The sequence below is a fragment of the Colius striatus genome, chromosome 6 (genome assembly GCF_028858725.1).
Source record: "Colius striatus isolate bColStr4 chromosome 6, bColStr4.1.hap1, whole genome shotgun sequence".
Lineage (NCBI taxonomy): Eukaryota > Metazoa > Chordata > Aves > Coliiformes > Coliidae > Colius > Colius striatus.
In genome coordinates this window covers 3,501,772-3,522,102 of record NC_084764.1, presented here as the reverse complement: position 1 = coordinate 3,522,102, position 20,331 = coordinate 3,501,772, and the positions used below count along the sequence as shown (strand labels likewise).

At 49.5% G+C, this 20,331-nt stretch overlaps 1 protein-coding gene across 2 annotated transcripts in view; it reads right to left on the bottom strand.

The window, feature by feature from the left end:
- Positions 1-8,040: 8,040 nt before the first annotated feature.
- The window catches only part of DPF3 (double PHD fingers 3), a 166,962-nt gene continuing 154,671 nt past the window's right edge, over positions 8,041-20,331 (bottom strand). For both annotated transcript variants that reach the window (XM_061997682.1, XM_061997685.1), the window contains one exon: positions 8,041-19,494. In XM_061997682.1, the coding sequence (XP_061853666.1) occupies positions 19,424-19,494 (71 nt within the window). In that variant the 3' untranslated portion in view covers positions 8,041-19,423. The remainder of the gene's footprint in view (positions 19,495-20,331) is intronic.

The window sequence follows — 20,331 nt, the reverse complement described above, 5'->3', positions numbered from 1 at the left end:
CTCAACAGGGAAGAGATTCTTCCTTATGTTTCTTTGGAACCTCTTCTGTTGCAGCTTGTCCCCATTGCCCCTTGTCCTGTCATTGGCCATCGCTGAGCACAGCCTGGCTCCAGCCTCCTCACACCCACCCTTGATGGATTTGTAAACATTCATGAGGTCACCTCTCAGTCTCCTCCAAGCTGCAGAGCCCCAGCTCCCTCAGCCTTTCATCACAAGGGAGATGCTCCACTCCATCATCTTTGTGTCCCTGTGCTGAACTCTCTCCAGCAGCTCCCTGTGCTTCTGCAACTGAGGGGCCCAGAACTGGACATTTTTGTCTTTCAACAGCAGTGTGAGAGAAGATGCTCCATAAGCAGCAGAAGAAACGTGCTGTTTTCCATGGCTCTGCATTGCTTTGAGTGGGATTCTCTGCTGCCTTGGAGATGCAGAGCTCCAAGTGCCATTTTTCCATTCAGCTGGAATGAATGTTCAGTGTTCATCATCTTTCTGTCTCAGTCCCTAGTGTTTAATATGGTGTAAGGCCATGCTGCATCCCTCCCTTCAGAAGGGACTAACAAGGCATTTCGCACAGCCTCTCCTTACCCTGCTCACCCACGTGTTTTCACAACATTCCTAAGGCCCTAATACCCACATGGCTTTATCAGACTTGGCTGAAGTGACCAAGGAGTTCAGAAAGCATTAGCTGGAAGCTGATGATTTCATAGACAGCACTAGGCTTCTTTCCTTTGGAAGCTGAGCTAAAACCAGGCAGGAATTGCAACAGAAGTGATTCAGTAACACTGGTGAGACAGACAGATGGCCATTAACACCCCCATCACCACATTTGCTTCCAGAGAGATGGGGATCTTTGCTTTTACTCTGCCCTGCCACAAGCAACCTGAAAATGATGTGTTAGAGAGCGACTCTCTGGACTGTCTGGGAAAGAGTTTGAAGTACAAGCCTCCACCAGACAAAGCCAAATTCCTCCTTCTCCATTTGGGGTTATTTTTGTCTGTGTGGGTTTGGGGTTTTGTGTTCTTTGTGTTCAAGGCAGCTCTGCTCATTTGCATCAGAGTCAGGGTGCTGGCAGCTGATGGTGTCAGCAGAGCTGTGGTGGGAAGGACCTGGTTTCCCTTGCTAGTGGCTGCAGCAGCAGGGTGGAGAGCAGCCAGCCTCCCTCTACTGAAACAGCAGGAACAGGGAAAACATTGCACAATGCATCCAGGTGATTTGCATAATCGATGCAAAGCTGCATCCCACTGTACAAATCCTCTCCCTGCAGTCAGGTAATCCTCTATCCCCAACCTGCAGTCTCTCCACCCTGTTAGGCTTCCTCCTACTCGCCTGTCACCACCCCACATTGCCACCCAGGCCCTCAGCTTCTATTCATGCCAGGAACCACATACCTCCATTGCATCTCTCTCTCTGCTCTTCCAGCCACCTACCTACCACTCCCACTGGCAAAAAGAAGATCCATGAGGACCTTTAACTAGCTAAAATGGAAAGGGAGAGACTTTCAGACACAGTCAATACCTTGCCAACCCCTTCCCAAAGGAAACAGCAACAAAACCCATGGCTGCAGAAACTTACCTCCAAGGTGAAGCTGTTGGTGTCAGATGGTGTTAAGATGACAGTCACCTGTGGTATCTCAAAGCATGAGGCTTTGCCTGGGACTGACTCTTCAGGTTAGTCACAGAGGTGGCCATTCTCTGCAGGCACCCACTCAGTGATACTGGGGGTATATTAGGTGAAACCTTAAAAAAACTATGATTTCAACCAAAGAATAACAACAGCAGCAGCTTTAAATTCTGTGCAGTTACTGGCAGGTGATGTCTGGAGCCAGCAAGCATTTCTCTCCATCTCTGCCCCTGTTAATGGGCATCTCTGGCTGCCTGTGCACAGAGCCTGCAAACAGCTGGCACGTGCCCATGTGTTGCACAGACATCTGTCCACAGCTACCACCTTCCTGCTCAGAAATAATTGCCTGACCAGCTGCAGGCAGCCTGGGGAAGGTCACAGAGTGAATGCAAGAGCCTCCTGCAGAGCACAGATGTGCTATGCCCAGTACCTGAGGTGTGTGGACTCCTCCAGGTCTCTTACTGGGGCGTAACTCAGGGTGGTAAATATGTTCAGCTCTCCCACTCCTTGTATAAAACACAGCACCAGGCTGTGTTTTATGGAGGTGCCATGGGAAGGTGGCCCTGGGCCATGCCCTCCCCTCCCTGAGGAGCAGGAGCTGGTGCTGGCCCAGGAAGATGCCAAAGGCCAGCACGGCTCTTGCTGCGTGGTGGGAAGAACTGTCACCACCTCCCGTGTGTCTCTGCTAACAAGAACAGGAAACCTCTCCCCAGGGAATGAAATGCAACCTCTGCATCTCATCATCTGAACTTCCTTTGGTTCAGATCATCTTGATCTCCTCTGTGGCCTTTTGTCTTTGCTCTTTCCTTTGAAAAGCATTCGTTGGGCTCCCGCTGCTCCCAGCAGCTGCTGGGGCTGGGGCTGGCCAGGCAGTGAGCTGACAGGGCTGTCTTTTGGGGTGAGACTAGGGGAGATCAGCCCATATTTTGGGGAGGAGCCCACAAACCTGAAGCCTCTCCAGGCAGAAGAGATTGAAGGTCCTTGCTGCCCGAGATGCTCCCTCTGCGCCGGGTACCCTCCTGGAAGTGGGGCTGGCAGGAGCTGGCCATCTGAGCCACGCCAGATGCTGCCCAGCAGCTCAGCCCAGCAGCTCAGCCCACCTCTCAGCCTGTCAGAAGCACTGGGGATTAAATCCACTGTCATGTGTAAATCCTGTGTTTAAACAAATCATTCCCTCAGAATAACAGGCAGGCTTTTCCACATGAAGCAAAGCTGACACCTGACTCTTCGCCTGGCTTCTCCCAGGAGAACATTTTAATGAGGCCCACAGCTGTAATATCACACAGAGAACATTAACAATGCTAATTACCTAAAGTTTAGCCTATGAATACTCAACCCACTGTACCTTGGAGAGGAATTGTTGGTTTGGCCCGAACCAAGCACCGATGGCTTAGCAAAGCGAACGGAGGCTTGGGAGAGCATCAGACACGAGGCACTGGGCACACAGAGCTGGCAAGGCAGCCTCCACTGCAGAGCTGGGAAATGAAAGAGGTGCCTGGGCAGAAGGCAGATCTGAGAGTGCAGAGGGAAATTGCCTCGAGGTGGCCAAATCCCTCCCGAGGGAGCGCGGAAGGTGTTGATAGGTGTCTCGGCATCGTCTCGTCCGGGAGCTGCAGCACAGAGAAAAGGGGGGTGTTGGAGGGATTCTTCTGCCAGGCAGCAGCAGCTGGCACCAACCAAGCCCCTTGCACAGTGCTGGGAGAAGCCAGAAGTCCACACAGCCACTGGCGAGCGGGCTCTTGCCTGGAATTGCTCCAGGGCCTTTGCTCCACGCCATCTGCACAGTCACTCTGCACCTCAAGGTGCCCGCGGAGGCTCTGCTGGGATGAACCAACCAGCTCCACTCCACTCAACCTCCCAGGGCCAGAACTCGGGCTGCAGCACCCACTGATACAGAGCCACGTGTGCTCAGCTCAGCTCAGCCATCCCCTCTGCCTGCAGCTCCTTCTCACAAGTGCTGCAGAGCAAAGGCACAAGGGCCTGGGTGCAGCAGAAGCCGAGGCTTGGTCCAGCCAAGCGCCTCTTGGAGGGAGCTGTGAGTTTGCAGCCGCCTGTGTCGCTCGGCTCTAATTGAGCACAAGCCCATCCCGTGGCAGGCAGCAGCCCATTAGCAACACTGCGTGCTGAGGGGCCTTTTAATTATTTTTCTTTGCCTTCCCAGAAGACTAGAGAATGCTCTGGCTAAGCATGGCACGGGAATGCCAATTAGGTGGCCTCCAGCCCTGCTAGACAAGGTCTGGTCACATCACCTTGCGTCACTGCCTGAACCCTGCCCTGCATTTTCTCCCCAAGTCTGCCGCTCCCTGCCGTGAAATATTTATTAAAGGGAGCTGCTGCCTGTCGCCAACGTTGAGTCTCCTGTCTCCTTGCCAAGGTCAGGCTGCTGCTGGGGAGGGAGGTTTGCTCTCTGTAGCTTCTCCTCCAGGCTGACAGGTCCCCCTTGTTCAGCACAGCCTTGGGGAGGAAGCTCTTCCAGCCCCCCCTGGATTCTCATTGCCCAGGAATAAGGTGGGCACAGAAAAATCACTAAAGAGGTGGCTGCACACAGTGGCATCACAACTAGGGCCTTATAAAAAGCCATTAAATCCATTCCTACTGTTGTGAAAGGCCACCTTTCAGGCTTTGCAATCACCGTGGTCACCTCTTCGGAAGCTCCAGCCCTCGGAGGTGAAATTGTGGGTCCCGCAGAAGTGGAACGGGAGGTTCACTCTCTGCTCCTGTGGGATTTGCACCCCCTTGAGTTTGCTGACTTTGGGACTTACTGTTTTGTGCTGGATAAACGCTGAAAGCTTCAGCCAGAAGCTGTTGGATGAGCTTTTAACCAATTGCACTGACTGAAAGACGTGGGCACGGCGCCAACGCGTCACATAGATTTTCCTCCCTCGGTACGGGCACATACAGAAGCGGCTGGAAAACACACCTAGGAACAGAAGTAAACTCAGCTAATAAAAGATGTGAGAACCAACATACTGACCTGGCTGGGGAAATAAAGTTCCCTAATAAAAAAGGAGCTCAAAGGGAAGCTTGAGGGCCACAGGAATGAGCAGCAGGGTGCCTCGGGAGCGTGCACAGCGCAGGAAGCCAGGCTGGGAATGGCTGAGGCTGCAGGTGCAATGAGTTCGCTGCAGAGCCTGGTTCCTGGCAGACCTGCCAAGCTGCCTCTCATCTGCCATCTCTCTTGACAGCCCAGTGCATTTGTTTGTTCTCTCCTTGGGTGGAAGCTGCATCGACGCTTTCTGCTTGTCGCCGGTGCCGCTTTCTGGCTCTGCCTGCAGGCGTTTGGGCTGTGTGCTGGGCTGTGGGATGGGAGGGTGAGGGCACGGAGAAGCTGCACACAGCACCCAGCACGGGACCACACCACAGATGTGTTCGTGGCCATAATGATGTTTTCTGTTTCCTCCTCTTTCTTTCTTCTCTCCTCTCCTAGTAATCCCTAACGTTCCCCTTGCTTTTTTGACACCTGCTCAGCTTTGACCTGTCATTTTCTCAGAGGCAGTGACGGTGCCAACATCATTTTCCTGTGCAGTGATGGCTGATTTAGAGCCCCTCATTATGCATGTATAATTAGGGTGGGTTGGGTTCTTTTCCTTCCCCCAGAAGCATTACTGTGCTTTTATCAGCACTACATTTCATCTGTCATTTCACCACCCAGTCCCTCATTATCATGAAAAAACTTCTCTAACTCCTCACAGTCAACTCTTGTTGTGACTGCCCAGGATGGGCTTTCATTCTCAGTAAACTTCTCCCCTCACTTTTCATCTTCTTTTCCAAATCACTCACAAATAGATTAGGAAGAAAAAAACCCCAAGGATACACATCCAGCTTAGATCTCGGGGTGATTTTCCTCCTCTGTGAAAACACATCATCTACAGCTTCGTGTTCTACTGCTGCAACTGCTTTGTGTGTATTGGAATCACCCCACTGGCAGCCACGCTATTATTCAGTTGAGCTGCACTAGCAAAAGGATACACAGACATTGGAGAAATAAAACCAGCAGCAGCCCCATTTTTAGGGCTTTGCAGACAAGCTGTGTTTGTTTTCATCTGTGTTTTTAAGTTATCCCGTAAATTCCCACCCTTAAATTTCATCTCCCACTGCATGTAGCACGCAATGTATCTTCTTTTTGTTTCCCTAAGTGTCATCACCCCTTCAAAGTTCATTAAAGCCCCTTCCAGGGACTACAGCTGATAAAATCCTCATCTGGATTCAAGATATGAGCAGCAACAACTCCTCAAGTCTCTGGCACCAAGGCAACGTGTTGTCATAAATCCATAGGAAACCAGATTTCATTAGTTCCCTTGCTCATGGAACTCATTGTTTGCTCCTGCACTGGGCACCTGGTCATGGCTGTGGGCAGCAGGACAGCCAAACAGCCTGATCATGGCTGTGGGCAGCAGGACAGCCAAACAAACAGCCTGATCATGGCTGTGGGCAGCAGGACAGCCAAACAGCATTTTCACGTTGTTCCTCTGCTTGTGCTTTGCTTGATTTCGGTCTCAGGATTACGAGACGCTGGGGGATGTAAACCAGCTACTGGGATGGTAACAGCTGCCAGAGCACAGCTTTCTGGTTTGTACTTTGAGCTCTCTCTGTGTGTGTAAGAGTTAAAAAAATATAGAATAGTGCTTAGAATAATTGAAAGCAGAAATCTGTTCCATTCCTTCCAAATTACCCCCGCTCCCTTTAATAGATGCTGGATTAATTGCGCGCTGTCTGAGAGCTTTTGTTCCTCTCTGGAGTGGCTGTGGTCTGTGCCACGGAGGTGAATGCTGCTCTACTCTATGGCAAATTTGACATTGAAGGGCTCTTTGTAGAAATAAGACTGCCATTCTCTCCCATTGTCCCCTTTGATTAAACAGTGCCAGGGAAAGAGACAGTTTTGATGGTCGGGGTGGGTGTTTTTTTGTGTATTATGGGCATCTGGCTACTAAGAGCCAGGCTGAGATCACCAAATCACAAGCTGCTTTAGAGGTGCCTGTTTATGAACACCAATCCCACAGTGATGGGATCCAGAAAAGGGGGGTGGTGGGCAGGGGAGGTGGAGAGAGAAGCAGTTTGTGGGATGTGTGGTGGGGATCATTTGGTGGCTGTGTGTGATGCTGCTTTGCCATATCCCTCCTCCTGTACCCAAACCTGCAACTTCCCAGCGCTCCTGAAGTCACCCCAGGCCTTGGAGCCTTTTCCTCCACTTTTACATCACAGCATGGTGGGGGTTGGAAGGGACTTTTAGAGCTCATCCAGCCCAACCCCCCTGCAGAAGCAGCTCCCACCTAGAGCAGGTCACGCAGGAACGTGTCCAGGCGGCTCTTGAAGAGCTCCGAGGAAGGAGCCTCCACAACAGACACCAACAGTGACAGCTGAGGTATTTGGTGACAAAACCCAAGGAATCTGACCATATTCCACAGTGGGCTCCTTCATCAACCCCTCCCCAGTGACCACCCCTATACAGCTACACCCACCTGCGTGACTTTCCGCTCAGTAACGGCTCAGCGATGCCCCAGACGCTGCGGCTTCGTTCGCAGGGACTCCATCCCTTCACAACACACATCACACCAGCTTGCTGACATCTTCTGCTTGCCAAATAATCTTGGAGCATCCAGAGTTTGAGCATCCCTTTTATGGGGCAGCACCAAAGCAAAGGGGACGGTCTCAGGGAGACTGTGCTCCCCTCTCTTCCCACACATCCGTGTGGATGAACGACAAAGGCTACAGGAGCAGGTTTTTTTTCCTTGGACTTTTAATTGAAGTGCTTTAATATATATATATATATAAAAAAAAAGTACATACAAGTTCTAAACTCCTGTTTTCTGCAATTGTTTACACTTCTTCTAAGCTGCAACAGAATATTAGCTACGTAGGTAGTCAACACTGCTAACAAACTACAGTACAAGTTACTAATAACAGTACGAGATGCTCGGAATACATTCTTGCAGATGTGTATGGATACCAAAGAAAGCCTGCAGGGTTGAGAGCTTTCCATCTTCTCTCAAAGGCCCTGCAGGATTTCACTCACGGATTTCCTAACCACCAAAACACAGAAGGGCTGATCCTTGGCTGGTGCAAGCTGCGGTAGCTCCAGGAGCACCCACGGAGCAACGTCAGTCGGCATGAGTGGAGGGTGGCATTCACTCTGTGCTCAGGTAGATGCCTTCAGACAGGCAGGAAACATCATGCAGGGAAACCTGCATGAGAAACTGATGGGCTCTCTTGGCCAGTGCTGGCTTCTGGCATTAAGCAACGTGTTTGGATGAGGGTTTCAAGACTGGTTTCTTTCTGGGGATGACTGAAGAACAGTCAGGAGCACCCTGGCTTCTCCTACTGCTCTAGGTGAACTTGGGTGCATTTCCCTCAAAACACCACCAAGATTTGAAGCATGAGGATCCAGCCCATCCCCTCTCCTCCCCCCCCCCCCAAAAAGGCTGGCAAAGCTATCAAGCACTTAACAAAACTGAGTGTGAGATAAGAAGAGCAAAGGTTCTCCACACAAGCCATGTCAGAACAAATCTCTACATACACACATTGTAACGATACAGTCACTTCTGAGCTCAAAAAGAAAGGGTCACACTTTACAAAGGAAAAGAAACAGCACAAGAAACTGTCCTTACAACTAGGTACTGGTTCCCAAACCTGTAACCTCAGTCTGTGGCCACCAAAACAAACAAACACCAAGCAGCACGGTGTAAACTCCAACGAGGCCTCGCAGGGGGTGGCAACAGGCAACCTGGAGGTAGTGTACAGAGCTGAGGAGGAACTGGAAAGAAGGGAAGGGCATTTTGCTCCTCTTGTGGCACGTTTACACAACGGAAGACACGGTGACAAACACGCTGCAGGGATGTGTCTCCCCAGCCCCGGGAGCCCGCCTACCCAGGATCGCTCACAGGAGGCTTTCTCCTCTGAAGGAAGGGATATCTGAGCATTCCTCAGACAGGAGGCCTTATTTTTCCCCTCCCTCACTCATTCTTGCTTACTGTGTGCCCAAGGGGACAATTCAGCTTCATCTGACCCTGCTGGGCTTTTCCTCACAAGCATCATCAATCCTTCTCACAATCCTTATCACCTATTGCCCCAAAGACCAACATTTCCATGGCCCAGCAGCAGCCACAGCTCCTCCAGGCTACTCCCTGCCAGGCATTAGCCTGTTTGACTTGGTGGTGAGAAGCTCTGGAAGGCAGCACACCACCCCTGTGACAAGGTTAGCTTTGCAATTCACCAGCACCTCGTGGAAAGACCCAACAGCAACGGCTCCAGCTCAAAGACACAAAAGTCAAGTTCTCTCCTGCTGCAAAGCAGAGCCAGCGGTTGGCATATGGTAGAAAACACGGTGGTGGCTCAGAGTAAGAAGACTTCAGCTCTGTCACCTTTTCAGTGACTCGTTTTCTACCCATGCTAAGGTTGAAGTACCCCTAAGTTTGCTCCAAGCACCCCACCTTGACGCTGCAGTTATTGCATTGCAGAAGCCACTGTGATGCAGGGGCTCCACGTACAAGTGGGGATCTGTACAGCCAGGAACAGGGGCAGCTTCCAAGCCAGACTTTGTGCTTTCCACAAAGCAAGCAGCTCCCAGTTAGGTGAGACAGGGAGAACCTAAAGCATCCTCAATGTCAAAGAAGGCTGTGAGTAGCATGAAAAGAGAATCTCAACAGGAACCTCAACAACTGAACGACAAGAATTAAGGTCAGTAGACTATATCCTGCTCTGTAGCTGACTCAACTCCAAAATCTGTCTCAGATCAAATCATTTCACTGTGCAGAACCTGCAAAGAAAGAGGAGCTCTTCCCCTGTGAATGCAGGGGGTGGATGTGTTCTCTCAGTGGTGCCTAGAAGTTACCCAGCTCTTCCCCAGCCTGCTCTCTTTGTAACAACAGTTCCTTTGCTTCAATGGCTAGCTGGTAAGACAAGACTATTTAATTACAGCCAAACTTCAAGGTGAATGCATTAGAAGACTGGAAACAGATACCCTGCTACTTTGAAAACAAACGATGCATTGTACACTTGGTGCTTCTCTGAATCCTCTTTCCACAGAGCAAAGCATCACAAGGGCAAGATTTCCATCAGTCCTCAGCTGGCACACAGAGTCCTAAGAATTAAAAGGTAGCTCAGGCCTTCACAGCCTTTGGCTGCCCTGCCAAAAACTGCTCCTGCCTGCTAGAGAAGCCAGTTCATTCTGAATGGTGCAGACACTCCTGCCCTTGGACCCCGCAGCAAGTCACCAGTTGCTCTTGTGTTGGCCACACACCAGCCACGGGGAACGGTTTTTGATCATTTCTTGTTGTTTCTTAAGCCACAGGCAACAAAACAGCAACTGAGTGCTATGACACTGAAAGACTCTTTATCCCATGCCCAGATGGATCTGTTCAGACTAAGAAGGGCCACAGGATTGCATTCACTTCCCCAGAAAGTCTGCAGAAATCAAGTGGTGAACTTGTGATGCTTTGAGCATCACCCCAGGTAAAAGACTCTCTGAAGAGCAAAAAAAGCCCCTCAGGAACATTTGTCTACCAGCCTTGCTTTCAGACCACTCTGGACCTTCCATGCCCCTTATAAAACCCCTTCATTTTTTTATGCAGAGGGCTTCCAGGACACAATGAGACAACAAGAGGCAAGCCACAGAAATGAGTGGTACGGTGACTGGACACAAACCACGGCTCTGCTCTCAGTCATGACAAGAAGTAGGATGGGAAGAACACTGCTGGAGCCCAGAGTTTGAAGCCAGACATTGCTTAAAATACCTTTTTCACTTCCAGACTGAGGAGATCTGATAGCAAAAATCAATAAGGTACATCAAACAAAAGCCCTCAAGTTACTTTTCCAAGCCATTTTGAAGGCTAAACCAGTGTCAGCTGAAGTCACAACGTGCTTCTTGGATGTTTTGCTCCCAAACTGAATTATTCTTAAAAGGGGAAGGGAGTAACCTAAAAAGCCTTTATGGTCTCTTTTTAAATGAGGGGATGCTTTTCATTTAGCTCTCTGTAACAGGATAATTTGAAGAGGAACCCATGTAATCCCAGGCGGGCTGTGTCCCGTGTGCTCTTGTGAAGCTGCTGCAACTCCAGTGCATTAAAGGAAGACATACATTATTCTGCAGCAATTGTCCATGACACCCAGGCTTACAACATAAATATTGCAATACCTCATCCAGTTTCTGGATGACACATCCATGTTTTATTGCAGTAATGTCTCATAATGGATGAAGGTGCTGCGGGGTCCTGTTTGGCCAATTGCTATAGGGCCCTGGAGTGCACTTTCATAAGGAGAGAATATCTCCCACGGGAAGGGAGTTAAGATGAGGACTAGAGATGCCAGGAGAACCAACTAAGGGTTGGTAATCCCAGGCAGATATTTTCTGAGGCTCATTTTGTCCCCCTCCACTAAACGGGCTGTTTCCTCACTCGCAGATAGCGCTGGCTGGAAGGTAATGGAGCACAGCCCTGCTCCACACAGCACAATGCCTCTAAATCAAGGAGCCAGGGGTTTCTTTGCCAACGTGACAGATTGAAAAATGCTTCTGGTACTTCCATGGGAGGGTTACTAAGCAACACTTTGGCTTGCAGGGAGTAGCCGTGCTGGATGCGATCTCACGCGCCCGCAGCCTGACCACATCCCCAGCTGGAGCACGGCGAGGGGAAGGAGGGTGAGTGTGTGCTGGCAGCAAGGCTTCTTGGCCTCACTGGCTGTAAAACAGCTTCCCAAGACATGAGCTGTAACCACAAAGGAAAAATATCCCTGAGGTAACCATAGGCTTGCTCCCAGGATGGCTGAAAGAGCAAAGACACTGTCAGGACACAGCACGGGGAGCTTCGAAGGTTGAAGCATCACTCTGTGAAACTGTGGCATACCCTGGGCATGCAAACTCTCCCTTCAGCCTGTGATTCAGAGCATCATTCAGAGCAAATGATGCTGAAGAGGGTTGACTTCAGGGACAGGTGCTAAAAAATGACAGGGGCTGGAAAAGATTCCCACGTGAGGAGACAGAACAGTCAGAAAGACTTGAACAGGTTGGAACTGGGTAAGGGAGGGGAGGTTAGAGCTGTGTGAAGTGGGGGCTGGTGCAGAGGAGGAATGGGAATGATGGGGAGATCATGCACTGCTGCCCAGTGGTTCCTGATAGGGCAGGAAGGGGCTGTTTACAAAAAATCAATAGTCAACACACTGAAAACTGCCAAATCGAGGCAAAACTCCGTGGAGTTAGAGAAAGATCCGCCCTGGGTGCTGACTGCTCCCTCGTTACCGTGTGCTGAGATGTCTCACTTTCCTCTGGAGCCTGTGGCAGGGCCTCACCTGAACCAGAAGCACCTGATTCATCTGGGATAGAAGCACCTATTTTCTCACCCGTTGAGTGTGCTCAACTATTAGGCAGCATGCAGCTTTTAATACAGACCAAAGTCTGAGACTGCTCAGACTGGGCCTCTTTCAAGACACCAGGCCAATCTGTTGGCTCCAAGTCACACAATCACAGAATCTTAAGGGTTGGAAGGGACCTCAAAAGCTCATCCAAGTGCAACCCCCCTGCCAGAGCAGGACCACCTAGAGCAGGAATGCTGGTGAAGAGCAGCTGAGATTCTGGCCTGTCTTTCAGAGCACTGGTGCTCTTTCAGGTGTTGAACCAGCTCCAAATAGGGCTGAGATTATGTTGTCAAGGATGATATTTTGCCTTATTTGGTTAGAATGCTGACTCACCTTTGCAAAACAAGTTGTTCTCCCTCTTTCTTCTCCTTCAAGGTAACACTAATTATAGACTCCAGACCTCCTCTTGATAGGTGAGCAATACTGACAGTAAATAACATTAATGTAACACACAAACACACACACATTTGTATATCCAACTTAAATCTCTGTCTGATTGAAGTTCAGTCTACTGCATCACACAGGAAGGCTCCACCAATGCATTAATGGGAATATCACTATGTTGGGATCACTACTAAAAGCATTTGGAAAGTGCACTTGAAAGGTGATGACATCACAGTTTGGAGCTGCGAGCTCCACTATGATATCACAGCTTTATCTCCCTCCTATTCCCCTTTTGAATAATGGGGACAACGTTGTACCAAAGTCAAATAAAGGATCCTAACTCAGCAAACACCCTAATTTGGTTTTCCCAAGTGAATAAGCCACATGTATACCCAGGGCACACTCAGCCTGAAAGGACAGAGGCAGGAAAGGTGAAGCAATGACTTCAGATGTACACAAACCTTTGGCTCTTAGGAGATCTGACTGTCTAGCCCAGCTGAAGATTGACAGGAATGCTCTTGAGCCTCTCTTTACATCTGCAGTTCCAGGAAATAATTATTCCCAGGCTCGTCCCCATCACTTCAGCCCCAGGTTGAAGTGCTGGAAGAAAGTCAGAGTAAACAGCAAGACTGTTGGTCTTTGCTGCAACACAAAGGATGGAAAGGCATCAAGGTAAAGAGGAAACATTTCTCCCTGCATTTTTAAAGGACACTACAAAAGAGTCTATACAAACCCTTAATGCTGAGCTGGGACTGAGTCAGCAAGCAGGTTGGATTCCCTGTGATGATCATGGGTTGGTGGAACACTTCAACGGGGGAGATAAAAGCTGATGGTTTGGTTTGGACCTCTATTTCCTCATTGCTCTGGGAGCTTTGCTACACACTGCTGCTAAAAGCCAGGAATACATTGGAAGGGAAGAAAATAACAATGCAGGGTGTTCTGTAATGAAGCTCAAAGGAGACAACACTTGGAGATTCCTCGTGCTAAAGCCCTCCCAAAAGGATGCAGGGGCACATCTCGTGCTCTGCTCCTAGGAGAGCTATGGAGGAAGGGTACATTAGGCATAACATTCATGTCTCATCCTTTGATTTTCAACAGATACTGCCCTTTTAATGTTGCTGGCAAAGTTTTCACTGGCAGTGCATAGCAGACATCCAAATGCAGTCCTGAGTCCAGCAGCAGCAGATGTCTGGGCTGGAAGCAGCTCTGTGCTCCAGCAGAGTTCATGGGCAGCAGGGGGTTTGGCCTTCCAGGCAGAGAATCTTGAGGAATCTAAGGGAGATCCTTGCCTTGGTTGTCAGGACTGTAGACACATGATAGCAACTAGCAGTTTCAAAGTCCAATATGGCAAGAGCAGAAAGAGTCTTAACCAAGGGGACAGCCTGTGGTGCCTCATGCAGTGGTGAGACGTGCCAGCAAAGACCCTTCAGACTGCTGCAAGAAGGAACTCTCTCTCCCAGCCAACCAATTCCATCAGTCAAGATACAGAAAGGAAATGAACATGAAAGGGATTTGTTGTTCTCCATCACTCTTTCAGAGCACAGAGAATAAAAGCTGCCCTTGGCTGTCATTGCCTTTTGAAAAGTGAGGAGAGAGGAAATGTTTCCCGAGTCACTGTGGAGGTGAAACCTATAGTTTGTGACAATGAACTGCATCAGATGGATGGCTGGATTGACAGGAGCCTGAAAGAAAACATCAATACCTGAAAAATCAGCAATCTGGGGGTATGAAGTGTCTTATTGTTAACGTCACCTATGCAAAGGGAGGGAAGCTCATCTGGAAAGAGCCGTTTCCCCCTCTCAAACCAGCACTGACAACGTGTCCTAAATGCACTGTAACGTGGCAGGAGCACACAGCAAACATCAGTGACCTACTGGCTTGATTCCCCAAGCTGCAAAATGCCTGGCATCCTCACTGACATTAAAAGGGTAAACCCTAAAACCCCCTCTGTTCCCCAGAAGCAATTGTTATCCTTTACCTTTCTCCCCCCTCCAATTAAGCACCTCGATAGGACTCACCAGACACCCCAGAGGAGCAGCTGGAGAGACAGGAGGGTAATGAACATGCCCCCTGCCTCATGCTAAGAGTTAGCCATCAGGACAGCCAACTTGTGCTCCCAATCCTCGCAGCCCTGGTTACTCAGTAGACAACTGCAAAGTTCTCACTAATGCAGTTTTTTGACACGCTGGGACTGAGTCAAGCAGATGCACAGTGGTGGATATCACACTGACGTGGAGACTTGGGAAAGACTCTCCTCAGATAGGCCTGAAATGCTTCAAAGTCCCACATTATATGTTGTCTTCTCAAATTAAGGCTGTTTAAGCTGGGTGGGGTTGGTTTCATTTACTTTGCAATGTAAAGACATGGAAGGGATTCACTCTAAGAAGCTCGAAACGTGAGTTTGAAGCTCTTCTGGTTATCCCTCCGTTAGTTTGAGTGTGAAATGCTTTGCCACATTGAACTTGGATATGGGAATAATTGTGGTTCCCTCAAAAAAAGCATTTATATACATTTATTCCAAACTCCTGGCCAGCTCTGGCTGGAATGTCTTTGCACACAGTGCACACGCTGCCCCTGCGGCACTGCCAGCCTTCATTAATATGCCTTTCTACCCCCATCCACTTCTCACCTCCCAAATGACCCCTGTCAAAACACCTGCCCTAGGTGTAAAGAACACCCAGCAGCCCTGCAACTGCTGCATGGTGGGAGAGAGTCTTCCTTGGGGGCAGAATTTGCTAAGCAGCTTTTGAAGGGAGCTGAGGAACAGGGATCCCAAAGTTTGGAGCAACGTTTGCTGCAGAAGAACACACTGACGTGTATGTTTAGAGAAAAGCTGGAAACTCAGGCCAAAAACATGTCTATGGAAGTACAGCTTGGAGGCAGAGTGGGACTTGTCTCATTTCTTAAAGGTAATCCCTTCTCCAGGCTCTGGGGTGGTATCATGAGCTCCTCTCCTCAGTGACACGACACCCCCTTGCTGTGACCGTTCCCTCACCCCTCTGGCTTCTGAGGCTGCCACTGCAGCAGCTCCCATCCCCAGCCAGTCTCCCTGTCACAGGGCAGAAAAATCAGCAGCACATCACACAAAGGTGAGTGGAGGGAAAGCCAGAACCAAGCCATGGCTTCATGCAACACAGCCTGAATCGTCTGATCTCCTGGGGGAGCCACTGCCAATGCAGCTGCCAGGGTGGGTCTGAGGCAGGCAACGTGCCACTCACTGCATCAGGAAGGTGGTTTGCTGGAACTGCCCTCCTCTAGGTTAACCAAAATGGGTAACAAATGAGAAAGATCCCATCAATATGTTTAACTAATGCACTTTAAGGCCATCCTGCAGACACAGCTTGTATTTAAATACATCCTCTCCCACTGTAAACATCTGGTTTTCCTAATGAGGACAGGAAGAACAGTGGCATTATCCAGCCTGACTTCATCCCTAACACAAGCCTTTTTCCAGTCAGACATCCCTGTGATTAACTAAGATTGTGTTTAATTAAAATACATCTTCTGGGAAGCTGCTAATTCTTGAGGACTTCAAGGGATACAAGTCCTACCACCTCCCATGGTAGCTGGCCTTGATTGGTGCTAACATCTTGCCTGCCTTGCTCAAACAGAAGAGTTATGGAATATGTCAGAGTTTGCTCACCTCAGGGGCTGCCAACACACTGGCACATCCAGCAAGACAGGGAGAAGCATCCAGAGCCAGAGTCCTCATGCTGGTTCCTGCCCAGACCAGATGGCTGCTACAGGAGGTCTCAAGACTTGCCAGACAGTGGATGCTGTCACCCCAAAGTCATTCATCCAGGTGGTCATGCAGGGATGCTGCCTCCAAGGGAGTGACAGGGGAATCAGTTACCAGAGTTTCTAAACCCCTCTCCCTCCTCTCCGTGGCTGTGCCACAACCTCTCCATGCCTCGCTGAAGCTGGGACAGCCTTGTTCGCTTAGTGGAACTGTTATTAGTTCTAAAGTGTGCCAAGACATTGTGGAGGGTGTGGGGGCTCCTTCTCTGGAGGTTTCTAAACCCACCTGGACACATTCCTGTGTGACCTGATGGAGGGGAACCTTCTTTAGCAGGGGCTTGGGCTGGGTGATCTCTAGAGGTCTCTTCCAACGCCAACCACTTGATGATTCTGTGACTATGGCACACGGCTCTGAACCCAAGCAAAAAGTGTCACTGACCTGTCCATCCCATCCCTTTATCTTATACCAAGCTAAAGAAGAGGGGAGGTTGCAGCTGGAGGAAGTTCTCAGCATGGGAGAGCTTGCCTCTCATCCTATTGCCAAAGTTACCTGGAGCAACACAGCACAGAGGTGGAGAGATGATATGCAGCCAGACCATTGTGGATGAGCGTCTTCTTACACTGACCTCAAACAGCAAACAACATTTAGGCACTGAAGATCTAGCAATCCCTCCTTCCCTCATACCTCATGAGTGGTGAGACTTCAGCAAGCCATCCAGGGATGTTTCCAAAAGTGAATCACTGCAGAATGGATGTGGGAGGGGATTCGGTCTGCACAACGGATCAAACCCACACAATAGGGGAGCAGGTGTGTGTGAGGAGCACAACTCATTTAGCAAAGTCTCTGTCACAGGGATGGAGAGCAGTGGCTTTCTGTACCTGCCAGTCCCACCAACCTGAGACTTACTTGATGAGCCACCACCATCTGCTTAACACACAGGCTCAAACAACACGCGTTTCCCTCTCCATGTGCCAATGCAGACGTTGTCCTGCTCCTCTCCCAGGCTCAAAGCAAACACCAGGAAACTAGAAGATGATGGATGTTTTCCTGAGGCCCAGCAGGCCTGGTAGCTAAACACCAGCCCAAACACCAGCCCACCTCTGCTGCACCATCATAAAACCTTCCTCCAGCACACACACTTCTCAGTTCCAGCCCCTCCTGCCAAGACACTTTCCATGAGAGAGCCATGGCGTGTCTCTGGTGAATGTGCATTTGTGCTCCTGCCCACAGCAGCCACAGGACTTTCTACCAGCCTCAACAACAGACAGCAGACACCTAACAGAGATCCACAGGCTCCTGCTTTACCCTCCCTGCACCAGATGCTCAAATTGCTCTGTACTCTCAGCTCATCCGAGGGGCCGTCACACGGAAAGCCCGAAGCTATCGACCGAATTCTGCAGAGAGCCAGTGCAGCTGCTCCAGGAGAGATTTGGTCCAATACAACTAGGAAAAAAATGCTTTCTAAATCCTTTTCTAACAGGTGAAAATACTCCTGCTGCTGCTGCTTGAGAAGAGGCCACGACAGTAGGTGGGAGAACCCAGCAGCTCTTGGCGCACGGGCTGAAGAAAACGCACAAGGTGAAGGCAACTATCTAAATAATGAGGGAAGGTGCAGTAGGGTCAGCACAGCTCATTCTAACTAAGTGTAATTAGCAGGAGAAGGAAGAAAAATTAGCTCACAATGTCCTTTCAAAGAGTGTTTGGGGGCATTTGATTTTGCAGGAAACTTTAAACCAAGGTAAACACACCAAATGTGCTCTTCGGTGCCCTTTCCCTACTCGTACAAGCAACCTGAGCCACAGGCTGCATGGGACTCTCATAAAGGTATCACATAAACTCACTCACATTTGTGCATAGAGAGTCATAGACATCACACCCAAGAAAATGCTCATTCTGGGCTAGCTGGCAGTTCAGTGGAGACGCATCTTTAGATGTACCTGGCAGATATTCTTCACTCCTAGTGCTGTCTCAAATCATTCAGAGAGACACAAGTGTCACCGTGGGGGGTTTTTTCCCAACTGACGATCTTGCTTAATGTTTCACTTCAGGTTTGTTAAAATAAGGTACAACTATTTCTATTTACATGTTCAAATGGTTCTGAGCACCTTTCTTCTCACATTAAAGTCAGTGAATTCATCTCTTCTTTAGAGCTGGGAAAGGGTTGGGGGATGTGGGTTTCTTTTGGACAAGTTATCACTTTTACCATGTGGTTGTAGAGAAATTTTGGGGCCAAAATGATTTGAAAATTGAGCTGAATCTTGATCATTACTTTGCCAAAGAGCAGGAACATTGTGGCAATTGTGGAAGTCCCGAGGAGGCAATCCCTGGAATTCAATGCAACTTGAAGTTGCTGCACATTCCAGTTTAAAAACGGCCAAAAAATTTAACCAGAAGTGTCAAATAATTAAACAAAAGCCAAAGCTGTTCCTGGTTGGGGTTTTTTTTTTTGCAGCTTCCTTTGCTCAGAAACCCAGATATTTTACCTAAGATGATGTTTTCCTTCTGGGGAGTTTTCTGAGCTGGGCAGCCAGTCAGTTCACACAGAACCATTCACCATTGTCTGTAACAGGAGTGAAAACGTGAGCCTGGGCTGGATGCTGGATGCTGGATGCTGGCACAGCAGTGGGACAGGGTGCACGTCCTGAAGGACCAAAGGCTTTTACCTAGGCATCAGTGTGTGTGTGTGTTGGTGTTGTTCTTCCTTCAGGGATACTAAACCCACACTTCTAAAGGTGTGCCAAATCCAAGGGGTTTGGATCCAAGGGAGGAAAAGTGTCACCCCAAAAGTTCTGATCCGTGCTTCTCCCAGTGACAAGGCAATGCTCGTGGCCTGGGAAGCATTTGAGCTAATGCAACTCTCAAAGCTCCCTGATGAATACAGAGTGGTTGAAGGGAAGAGATTTCCAGTCGAGCTGGTGAAGAGAAACAGCTGCTTCCACACAAAGTACTCACCAAGAATTCCTCGGGAGGTATCTTACTACTCCTCCTTTTAAAAGAAGACCAAACAGAAAGCAAAAGGCCACACAAAAGGGGCTTCTCCATGTCGGTATAACAACCCTCCCCCTTCTTTGATGCCTGTGAGCCCATAAGGGGAAGCAGCAGCCATGCATAGCAGTGAAGGGATTCCATCCAGAGCGTCGGGAAAGCACACGAGCCTTCCTTCTAGCAGAGCCCAGGAGCTGTGGTGTTAGGGACAGGGGATACCACAGATACCTCTTCCTGGATTCAAGTGTCCGTTTGTTTTGATGTGGGTTGTGTCTTTGTTGTGTTCTGGGTGGGAATTGTGTGCTGGTATTGGCAACACCAGGAGCAAAGTGTTTTCTTGACTGCTGGAGGTCGTCAGGCCTGGAAGCCAAAAGCTGATGCTCTCTCTCTGAGCAGCTCCCGGCACAAGTGACAGCTCCAGCTCCCTGCAAATGAAGAAAGGCTTCTTATAGGAATGACATCAAGTCCAGGCACCCAGAGTTTTTGTCAAGATTGGCTTGAATGGGGTATCAAACACGCCTAACATTGGCACTGCCTGTATTCTTCTGCAGCAGGCTCTGCTGTCCTCGTGTTGTGTCCATACGCTTTCTACACCAGTTACGACCCAACTGGGATGTGCAGTCACTAGGTGATCTCACACAATCACAAGGGCTGGGAGGGACCTGCAAAGCTCATCCAGTGCAACCCCCCTGCCAGAGCAGCACCACCTAGAGCAGGTCACACAGGAACTCATCCAGCTGGGTTGGAATGTCTCCAGAGAAGGAGCCTCCAGACCCCATCTGGGCAGCCCCTGCCAGTGCTCCCTGACCTCCCAGGGAAGAAGTTTTGTACTTTCAATGCAGCATTTCCCAGTCAAACAGAAACCTTTAGCCAATTCCTAGCTGCATTTCAAATTCTCCCCCTCCTGACTGAGTTTCCTCTTTATTATATCTACAAGCATCGAGCTCCTGAATGCAGGATTGATTTGTAATTCCTCTTGTCTCGCCCCCCACGTAGTCTGCAGTCATTTGCACTCCTGTGTCTCCTTCTCCAATCCTACTGCTCTCTGCAGATTTCAGTCAGGGAATCAATACTGGTAAGGGACTGGTTCCTCTGCTCCACAACCAAGCCACCAACTACAACCTGTTGTAGAATAGTCAGACTGAATCCCCTGCAGAGGACATAATTACACCCCAAATGTGATCCTGACTGTGAAACTCTCACCCTCCCGAGGCACAAGGAGACCAGAGAACAAGGAAGGTCATTCCTCTTAATCCAGAGAG